At 39.0% G+C, this 11,707-nt stretch overlaps 1 protein-coding gene across 1 annotated transcript; it reads right to left on the bottom strand.

Annotated features, from left to right (window-relative positions):
- Positions 1-4,128: 4,128 nt before the first annotated feature.
- LOC108830900 (uncharacterized) lies at positions 4,129-7,040 on the bottom strand. The gene is made up of 6 exons (XM_018604471.2): positions 6,883-7,040; positions 5,958-6,792; positions 5,252-5,877; positions 4,900-5,184; positions 4,747-4,798; positions 4,129-4,626 (listed from the first exon to the last, which is right to left on the bottom strand). The coding sequence occupies exons 1-6, from the start codon at positions 7,038-7,040 to the stop codon at positions 4,129-4,131; spliced, it is 2,454 nt and encodes an 817-aa protein (XP_018459973.2).
- Between the last annotated feature and the right edge of the window lie 4,667 nt (positions 7,041-11,707).

Raw genomic sequence — 11,707 nt, 5'->3', positions numbered from 1 at the left:
TTGGTTCCCAATCAAGCTTCTTACATATTGGTTCATCCTGGTTTGATAAGAATCATGAAGATAATGGAATATGTCCGAACAGACTAATCTACAATCATCTGGATAGAAGGTGGGCTATCTTCTTTCTCACGACACTTATGAGATTTATTCAAATTCCTGGTTATTATCCACTGATTAGTGGTTCCAAATAATGCTTCTTAGGTGGTTCATCCTGGTTTGATAAGAATCATGAAGATATTGTCATATGTCCGAACAGGCTAATCTCACTACAAGAAATATGCTCATTGTTAGCGCGGGTTATATGCTATGTTAGGGGTTTGATAGCGTTTTCATAAATGCTATGTATACGGCAGCCATCATAGGTACCCCCCCTACAATAGCGTTTTTTCTTGACGCTACGAAAAGTCTAATTATGATAGCAATACCTAGGTGTTATTATTAAGAAATATATGGCACGATTATTAAGTGTTATAAACTGATTATGGTATATATTTGGTGCTATGGTATAGACGTCTACAATAGCAATAATTTATTTTGGTAATTGCTATTCAGAAATGCTATACTAACCTATTGTAATAGCATCGAAATGTATTATGATAGTTCAAATTGTATGAAATTTTAAATGCTATGATCTTAAAGTATAACTCTTTTTTTAAAGCTATTGTATTGTGTCGAAGATCTATGATTTGAATCTTGTTTCACCAAACCAGAAATCCATAACGAAACAAATTCATTCATAAAATAGGTTTCACATACATAAGTCATTACATAAGTCATTACACAAGAGTTACTGATGCCGTTTGAAAACAGATACAAAAGACAAGAAATAATATCATACATTAACTTGATTTGTCTAGCTTAAAACTAGCCAAGTCTGGACCTAAGTTGTTCATCCCCCTGCAGCCTGCAACAATATAAACTCTGATCAGTTATGCAATAAAAACTCTCATCAGTTTAAACACACAAAACACAACACTTACAGTATCTAGAATATGACCAATTTTTCAAGTGGCCATGCAATCGATGAACCATGTGCATCTTTCAAACACTCGATTTCATCTGTCTTCCTCCAGACTTCTGCATCATCGACTATCACAGCATCTACCCACACTCTAGCCGCTTTCAGACCCAAGCGCACAAAGTGGACCATTTGAGATGGGTCTGTTGAATGCACACGACCTTCAGCTACTACTTTTTTCCTCTCACCAAGGTCCATCAGTTTGCACTTCTGATTCTGCTTCATTGGTTGAGATCCATGCTTATGCAAACACTTTTCAACAGACATTTACATTACTTAAAACTCAAAGATTAATATAAGCAGATGAATGCAAATTATAAGTTATAAATTTACCTGATCAGATGGTGGAGACTCCTCAGTAGGAGTTGATGTTGTTGCTACAGATTTGGAACCAACAGATGTATTTTTGATACCTGTTTCTCTTCCTACTGAAGAGACGGTTTTTGGAGTAGGAGATTGTTGCGATGTTGCTTCTGGTGGATTGTCAAAGACAACTTTCCGAACAGGCCAGAGATATAAAAGAGTGTACGCAGTCCTCGAGGTATGCAAGATCCATCGTAGGCCTCCATAAATATGTTCCCTGCTCATGTACAACATCCAGGAAAATTTTTACCGCTTTAGGTCCGAGAGGAAGTCCATTGACCAATGCTTTTGCTTCTTTTGTCTGCCAACGCCCTTCACCCACAACGACATCATCATCAGACAAATCAGTTTGCATTTGTTGAGAGAAGTTGCTCTAGAGCCCTGTCAAACACATTCAGAAAACCAAAATTCTCTTTAGCAGGAAATAATTAAATTAGTTTATAGGTGAGTGCAATAGCATGAGATTACCCGTGGTGCAATGTCTTCTGGATCAAGCCCCAGACCTAGTTCCACACATTTATTCTTCGGCCATGCAATAATATGACCCACTGCTTCCTTAATTGTGCACATGTTACTCGCAGGTCGCCAGAGGAATGCTTCTGGTTCAGTAGCAGCTTCAACCAAGACTTTAAGATCCGAAGGGCCTAAGCGACTGTCATTGACTATGTCATTTGGGTCAGAAGAGAGGATACGGCCTTCACCAACGTTCCCTTCTTCATCAGCCCAATCAATCAAAAGACACCTCTTCTGGGATATCTTGTTCACACTCTGTTAAATGGACAGGATTAAAAAATGTGAGACTGTCATATAGCTAATCAGCTTATATGATAACAACTTACTCTAGCAGCCGAGTTTTCCCCAACCTCATTGTCTTCTCTCTGAAACATAAACACAACAGTGGCCTCATAATTTTCTCAATCTAACCACTTATATGTCTTAATCTATTCTTCAAGATGTAACTAACCTGGTTTTTAACTTTCGCAAGTTCAGTCTGTAACTCGTTAACCTTTTGCTGGAGATGCAATTGCTTCTCTTGCATTTCAGAAATAGACTTGTGGTTGACATTGAAGCAAGCTAATTTTGTCTTACTGACATTCCTCCCCATTGCTCTCATACGACCAGGATTATCAGGTCCTAAAACCTGGATGAGTGTGTCTTCATCTTCGTTTTTACCAGTCTGCTTAGCACCGGTAGCAATCTCAGCAGCCTTTTGCTGCAAACCACAAAAACATTAACCAGAAACATTGGAAGTATATTGTAATAAGAGTTACCGATTATGTATGTAACTTACAATCTTCTCAGCGGCATTAGTGTTTAAAGGAGTTCCATCTTTTCTTGTACGTGACTTCACCCAGACTTTAAGTTTTGACACTTCAGATGGGTCTTCAGAACTATTTTTCTATGGAAAATATTATATGTCAACTTGCATTGTCAAAACATTTAAAAGGACAAGATAGTGTGCTTACCATTTCTTCTGCTAGTCGAACCATTCCCTTTCGACTACAAGTGTGAGGAATCTGTTTGCGTCTCCTCTCCTTGTAGCTATCACTCAGAACCTATCATTTTGTATGTTAACATGTAATCTAGATAGTAATGTAGACAGCTTAAACAACTCTGAATGTATACCTTGAATTCTTGGCTTGTCTTTAGCTTCACAAATTTGCGCCATTCAACTGGAGGTACATTCTTGGGTCTGAGATTCATCCTTTGTTGGTTATTTTCAGCTTCATTGATTTGGGTTACTAGTCGTGACTTGGATGACCTCCATAAAGCTCCCATCTGCTTCAGAACTGCAACTCTTTGGTACTCCTCATCAACTTCAAACCTTGCCTTCAAAAATAATTAACAAACCAGTAATCAGTAACTTGAATATATAATTCTAGTAATCATTGTATACAAACAATTACCTGGACTGATTTCCAGAGCACTGTCTTCACTTCTTCAGTGATTTTTTTCCAAGTCTCTAATGTAACAGGGACGTGTTCCCTTACCAAGGGACCTAAATATGAAGACAGCTTCACTGAACCAGGACCATATGCTTCTCCCATAAAAGTGAAATCCACATGAACTCTGGTATTTGGATCTTTGGCCAAGTCTCTCATCATGGTATGTCCACGCTTTCTCTTACGACAGCTTGGAACCTTAGGCTCCAGAGTATGTTCTATCTCACCTTCAGGTTCGTTAGAAGCTTGCTGCTCTTGTTGTGTCTCCTGATCATGCTCCTTTTCATGATCACCATCATGCTCTGGGTCGTGCACATCTTGCTGTTGGTCCTGCACTTCTTGCTGTTGGTCATGCACTTCTTGTGGTTGGTCCTGCACATCATGCTCTGATTCGTCACCATCCTGCTCTTGCTCTGTTTGCTGACGTGGTTTGACAGTACAAACAAACTCAACTTCTTCATCTACCGTTTTTGACTTCTTATTTCCTTTCTTTCCACCTTTCTTTCTTTTACCTCCCATGTCAATTTACCTGAAAATTATAAGAAAACAGAGTTAAATCAACTCAACACAACATTAAAGCAATCACACGACAATCTCAAACAAGCACACAATGACAAAGCAAAGAACCACTCAAAAAGACAAAGCAAAGAACCACTCAAAAAGACAAAGCAAACTAGCACTCAAATACAAAAAAGCTACGTTTCACACATATATCCCTTCGCAATCAGTTCTAGCATTCTCAGCTTCATCAATGTCAACGTCCATGTCAACATCCAACGGTAATGGCCCAGTGTCTGCATTTCCTTATTGCATATCTTCCTTACTGTATCTTCTAGAAGGACCTTTCATGACAATATACCATTTTGTTGACTCGTCTTCTCTTGAGTAAAAAACCTGCTTCGCTTGAGATGTTAGTATGTATGGGTCACTTGCAAATGAGGCTTGACTATGAGACATGTTAACAAGTGTGAACCCATCTTCTATCTTCACTCCATTGCCCTTTACTGCCCATTGACAACGGAAGAGAGGAACATAGAAGATATTATAATCCATCAAAATAATATATGTGACTCTGCCGTAGTAAGATACCAAATCTACCACCTGTGATGTATCTTTAGCACTAGCTCTACACACTGCAGTAGCCTCATAGTATACCCCACTATTCTGACTTTTCCGATCAACTGAGGTTGTGTGAAACCTCTGGCCATTAATAATGAACCATGTGTATGACCTTGCAGAAGAACGTGGACCATAAGCTATCCACTTAAGTGTGTCGCTATGTTCTGTAGAATCAAGAGGCACCTGATAAAGCAATGTCAATTCATTAATCAGTTCAATACGCAGTATGTAAGAGGAGAAAATTAAACAAATTCACCATTACCTTCTATTTTAGCGACGAAGCAAAATTCTTTGTATGCATACTCCATAAGGTTGATGCATCACGATGACATCTCCCATCTGTGTCTTGTAAATACTGTAGATGCTCACTTGTAACAGACAGAAAATAGGAACAAATTACTAAAAATAGATGCTAGTATATATAAACTGTGAACTCAAAGAGTAATATATACTTACTCTACATAAGGTTCGATGAGAGCCATGTTTTGGATGATAGCAAGATGTGCAATCCTCTTTTCCACCTCAGTGAGACTAACTGATGTACCCGTGGATATAGGCCGACCCTCTAAGATTGAATTGTTCTCATACTCCATGTTTCTTTCTACTTTTTCTTGAACATTTGTTGTCTTCTTCAAGAATTCACTGCAGAACCGGATACATTCCTCCGCTAGATAGCACTCAGCTATGCATCCCTCTGGTCTTGCAGGATTTCTCACAAAGTCTTTGAGGACTTTCATGTACCTGAATCAAATGTCAGATTAGTCGGACTGGTAAAATAATTAAGCAAAATAATTCATATACATCTTACCTTTCAAATGGGTACATCCATCTAAAGTGGACTGGTCCACCAAGTCGAGCCTCTCTTCCTAGATGCACAGTCAAATGGAGCATGATATCAAACAAGCTTGGAGGAAAAAATCTTTCAAACATGCACAGAGTCTCAACAATCTCAGCTTCCATAACCAGCAGCTTCTCCATGTCAATCACTCTCTGACACAACAGATTGAAGAAACCGCATAACCTAAAAATGGTGAGCCTCGGTCCTTTTGGTAGCAACCCTTTAAGTGCAATCGGCAGAAGTTGTTGCATCAAGACGTGGTAGTCATGTGATTTTAGCCCACTGACTTTACAGTCATCCATTGAGACGCCTCTTGATATGTTAGAACAATATCCATCTGGCCCTTTGAAATCAAATAGACGCCTGCAAAATATCTTCTTCTCTGTCTTCGACAATGACCACGGTGCTGGAGGGAGATATGTTCTTTTACCTCGCATTTTTGGGTGCAAATCAGGCCTAATCCCAAGCTCCTCCAGATCCTTACGAGCCGCAAGACCATCCTTTGATTTCCCACAGTGCAACAAGGTTGAAACTAAGCTAGCAGCAACATTTCTCTCCACATGCATTACATCTAAGTTGTGCCTCACCGGAAGTTCCTACACATAAGAAACAGAAAAATATATTTAAAAACTGTGACAATGAAAAACAATTAAAGTAACAGAAAGAAGCATCTTACCTCCCAATAAGGTAGCTTGAAGAATATAGACCTTTTCTTCCATCTAGATAACTCATCCTCATCGACTTGTACTTCTTCCTCTTCCTCTTCCTCTGATTCGTTAGAGAAACTCTCACTATCAGACCCTTTATTAGTTGAACATTGAATCCTTTTTCTCTTACTTGCAGATCGTTTAAAATTTCCAAAATCATTGTGGAAATTTCTCAGATGTTGAGAAATGTCACGACCAGTGAGTATTCTGCCCCTTCTCCCTTGTTCAGCTTTTCCATCAAACCATCTCTTCTTTCCTCTAAATCTGTGAGTTGGTGGAAGAGCCTTTCTGTGGCACATGTAGACATGTTTTCTACTGAACTTCAGCCACATGCTATCTGTATTCTTCCCACATAAAGGACACCCCATTTTCCCTTTCACCTTGCATCCTGCAAGATTACCATAAGCCGGAAAATCGCTGATCGTCCATAGCAGCATCGCCTTGAGTGTAAAAGTAGATCGACTAAGAGCGTCGTATGTTACCTCTCCAACGCTCCACAGACTGTTCAGATCGTCTATTAGGGGTTCTAAATACACATCTATGCTGTTACCAGGCTGATGTGGACCAGGAATCAACAAAGAAAGCATAATGTTCTCCTTCTTCATGCATAAATCAGGTGGTAGGTTGTAGTTAACTAACAAGACCGGCCAGCAACTGTACATCGAATTCTTCATGTTGAATGGATTGAAGCCATCCGTTGAAAGTCCAAGCCTCAGGTTCCTTGCTTCAGCTGCAAATGAAGGGTATTTCGCATTCATATGCTCCCATGTTACTGAATCAACAGGATGACACAGCTTTCCATCACTGCTTTTGTTGGTAAAGTGCCATCTTAATTCCTTGGCCATTTCCTCAGACCGGAACATTCACTTCAGTCGTGGTATTACAGGAAAGTACCGTAAGACTTTCTGTGGAACGCCTTTCTTCTTCTCACCAGTGTGCTTATTAGTCTTCCATCTCGAAGCTTTGCATTTAGGACACTTGTCGAGCTTCGTGAACCTCTTTCTGTAAAGGATGCAGTCATTGACACAAGCATGGATCTTCTCGTAACCCATGTCAAATGACTTCAGAAACTACTTAACGTCGTAGAGTGATGTGTGCAGGACATTTTCTTCAGGTAACATGTCCGGCAATGTCTCTAGCAGATTATTGAAACTCTTGTCTGACCATCCATTCTGAGTCTTCAATCTGAACAATGACACAATTGCAGACAACTTGCTATGGCTTGCACAGCTCGGATACAGTGGTGTTTCAGCGTCAGCTAGCTTCGCCAAGAACTCATCCTCTTTCTTGTCGTCTCCCTCTGACATCTCAGTTAAACCCCCAATATCAGCTAAGTCTTCATCAAAACACTGAGCAGCTCTGAACAACCCAAAGATCTCATCGTTCCATTCACTCACTTTGTTCTCATCTGCAACCTCTGCGTTCAATTCACCATGTAGATACCAATCAGCCCTCATCTTATAACCCTCCTCCATACCCCTGGTAACAAGATGATCAAGTACCACACTTGCTGCATGACGATCTATGTTACGGCAGTCTATGCACGGGCATATAATCATATCAATCCCTCCCATAGATGAAGCCACATCTCGGACAAACTGTGAAGCCCCTCTCTCGTATCCAGGATCATCTCTTCCATTAACAATCAAAACGAAAACAAAAGAAACAAGTTAAGCCTCTAAACACCAAAATGAAACATAATATAAATGCTTAAGATCAGTACCTGTTTAGATGTACCCAAGCTTTGTCCATCATACTGTGTTCAAACCTAAGTTGAAATCTTTTCGTAACAGAAAGAACTTGACAAGTTGTCCTCAGAATCGGAACAAATAACACATAAGTTGGCTTCAAATAAATAAAAATATCAGAATCATTTAGACAATATAACGATACCAAACAAGAACTCAAAGCAACCAAGAACACAAAGCAACAGAGAAATCAGAACAAGAAAAAAAAATACAATCTATTAAAACTAATAATGTAAATCGATTTGAGCTCAAACATTGATAGAGATGTCAAAATTAGGACTTCCAATACCTTCGAGATGTAGAACCGGAGTTGAATAGAAGATCTGTGGCGGCTGGGAGAAGCGGCGACGATGGTTCGCGAGGATGGAGATTGGTTTCGAGATGCGAATGGCGGCGGATTTCGCTTAGGGTTTTGGAGATGGAGGTTGATGGAGATTGATTTCGAGTTGATAGGTTTGCAGATTTGTTTCGAGAGAGAGAATCGATGGAGATTTCATTTAGGGTTCATTTGAGAAAGAGGGAAAAATGAGAGAGATGAGAGGGAACCCGATTAGAGTGAGGGAAAAATAAATTAGAACTCTAATTTTCACTAAGTGTTTCGCGGAAAAGCTAATTTTAGGTTCCCGCTTACTAAAACTCTATCATAGCATTTATCTAATGCTGTTCTATAAGTACAAAAAAATTCGCTAATCAACGACAGCAGTTCAGTGAAACGAGCTATAACAATGTGCTATGAATAGCAACTTTTTTTGTAGTGTCTGGAATCATCTGGATAGAAAGTGGGATATCTTCTTACTCACAACTCCTATGAGATTTATTCAACTTCCTGGTTATTCTCCACTGATTAGTGGTTCCAAATAAAGCTTCTTAGATCGTGGTTCATCCTGGTTTGATAAGAATCATGAAGATATTGGCATATGTCCGAACAGGCTAATCTGGAATCATCTGGATAGAAAGTGGGATATCTTCTTACTCACAACACTTATGAGATTTATTCAACTTCCTGGTTATTCTCCACTGATTAGTGGTTCCAAATAAAGCTTCTTAGATCGTGGTTCATCCTGGTTTGATAAGAATCATGAAGATAATGCCATATGTCCGAACAGGCTAATCTGGAATCATCTGGATAGAAAGTGGGATATCTTCTTACTCACAACTCCTATGAGATTTATTCAACTTCCTGGTTATTCTCCACTGATTAGTGGTTCCAAATAAAGCTTCTTAGATCGTGGTTCATCCTGGTTTGATAAGAATCATGAAGATATTGGCATATGTCCGAACAGGCTAATCTGGAATCATCTGGATAGAAAGTGGGATATCTTCTTACTCACAACTCCTATGAGATTTATTCAACTTCCTGGTTATTCTCCACTGATTAGTGGTTCCAAATAAAGCTTCTTAGATCGTGGTTCATCCTGGTTTGATAAGAATCATGAAGATATTGGCATATGTCCGAACAGGCTAATCTGGAATCATCTGGATAGAAAGTGGGATATCTTCTTACTCACAACTCCTATGAGATTTATTCAACTTCCTGGTTATTCTCCACTGATTAGTGGTTCCAAATAAAGCTTCTTAGATCGTGGTTCATCCTGGTTTGATAAGAATCATGAAGATATTGCCATATGTCCGAACAGGCTAATCTGGAATCATCTGGATAGAAAGTGGGATATCTTCTTACTCACAACTCCTATGAGATTTATTCAACTTCCTGGTTATTCTCCACTGATTAGTGGTTCCAAATAAAGCTTCTTAGATCGTGGTTCATCCTGGTTTGATAAGAATCATGAAGATAATGCATATGTCCGAACAGGCTAATCTGGAATCATCTGGATAGAAAGTGGGATATCTTCTTACTCACAACTCCTATGAGATTTATTCAACTTCCTGGTTATTCTCCACTGATTAGTGGTTCCAAATAAAGCTTCTTAGATCGTGGTTCATCCTGGTTTGATAAGAATCATGAAGATATTGCCATATGTCCGAACAGGCTAATCTGGAATCATCTGGATAGAAAGTGGGATATCTTCTTACTCACAACTCCTATGAGATTTATTCAACTTCCTGGTTATTCTCCACTGATTAGTGGTTCCAAATAAAGCTTCTTAGATCGTGGTTCATCCTGGTTTGATAAGAATCATGAAGATATTGCATATGTCCGAACAGGCTAATCTGGAATCATCTGGATAGAAAGTGGGATATCTTCTTACTCACAACTCCTATGAGATTTATTCAACTTCCTGGTTATTCTCCACTGATTAGTGGTTCCAAATAAAGCTTCTTAGATCGTGGTTCATCCTGGTTTGATAAGAATCATGAAGATATTGCCATATGTCCGAACAGGCTAATCTGGAATCATCTGGATAGAAAGTGGGATATCTTCTTACTCACAACTCCTATGAGATTTATTCAACTTCCTGGTTATTCTCCACTGATTAGTGGTTCCAAATAAAGCTTCTTAGATCGTGGTTCATCCTGGTTTGATAAGAATCATGAAGATAATGGCATATGTCCGAACAGGCTAATCTGGAATCATCTGGATAGAAAGTGGGATATCTTCTTACTCACAACTCCTATGAGATTTATTCAACTTCCTGGTTATTCTCCACTGATTAGTGGTTCCAAATAAAGCTTCTTAGATCGTGGTTCATCCTGGTTTGATAAGAATCATGAAGATATTGCCATATGTCCGAACAGGCTAATCTGGAATCATCTGGATAGAAAGTGGGATATCTTCTTACTCACAACTCCTATGAGATTTATTCAACTTCCTGGTTATTCTCCACTGATTAGTGGTTCCAAATAAAGCTTCTTAGATCGTGGTTCATCCTGGTTTGATAAGAATCATGAAGATATTGGCATATGTCCGAACAGGCTAATCTGGAATCATCTGGATAGAAAGTGGGATATCTTCTTACTCACAACTCCTATGAGATTTATTCAACTTCCTGGTTATTCTCCACTGATTAGTGGTTCCAAATAAAGCTTCTTAGATCGTGGTTCATCCTGGTTTGATAAGAATCATGAAGATATTGGCATATGTCCGAACAGGCTAATCTGGAATCATCTGGATAGAAAGTGGGATATCTTCTTACTCACAACTCTTATGAGATTTATTCAACTTCCTGGTTATTCTCCACTGATTAGTGGTTCCAAATAAAGCTTCTTAGATCGTGGTTCATCCTGGTTTGATAAGAATCATGAAGATATTGCATATGTCCGAACAGGCTAATCTGGAATCATCTGGATAGAAAGTGGGATATCTTCTTACTCACAACTCCTATGAGATTTATTCAACTTCCTGGTTATTCTCCACTGATTAGTGGTTCCAAATAAAGCTTCTTAGATCGTGGTTCATCCTGGTTTGATAAGAATCATGAAGATAATGGCATATGTCCGAACAGGCTAATCTGGAATCATCTGGATAGAAAGTGGGATATCTTCTTACTCACAACTCCTATGAGATTTATTCAACTTCCTGGTTATTCTCCACTGATTAGTGGTTCCAAATAAAGCTTCTTAGATCGTGGTTCATCCTGGTTTGATAAGAATCATGAAGATAATGGCATATGTCCGAACAGGCTAATCTGGAATCATCTGGATAGAAGGTGGGATATCTTCTTGCTCACAACACTTATGAGATTTATTCAACTTCCTGGTTATTCTCCACTGATTAGTGGTTCCAAATAAAGCTTCTTAGATCGTGGTTCATCCTGGTTTGATAAGAATCATGAAGATAATGGCATATGTCCGAACAGGCTAATCTGGAATCATCTGGATAGAAAGTGGGATATCTTCTTACTCACAACACTTATGAGATTTATTCAACTTCCTGGTTATTCTCCACTGATTAGTGGTTCCAAATAAAGCTTCTTAGATCGTGGTTCATCCTGGTTTGATAAGAATCATGAAGATATTGCCATATGTCCGAACAGGCTAATCTGGAATCATCTGGATAGAAAGTGGGATAT

The sequence above is a fragment of the Raphanus sativus genome, unplaced genomic scaffold (genome assembly GCF_000801105.2).
Source record: "Raphanus sativus cultivar WK10039 unplaced genomic scaffold, ASM80110v3 Scaffold2301, whole genome shotgun sequence".
NCBI classification, from domain to species: domain Eukaryota; kingdom Viridiplantae; phylum Streptophyta; class Magnoliopsida; order Brassicales; family Brassicaceae; genus Raphanus; species Raphanus sativus.
The sequence above is the reverse complement of the archived record's forward strand: the minus strand, read 5'-3'. Positions and strand labels throughout refer to the sequence as shown.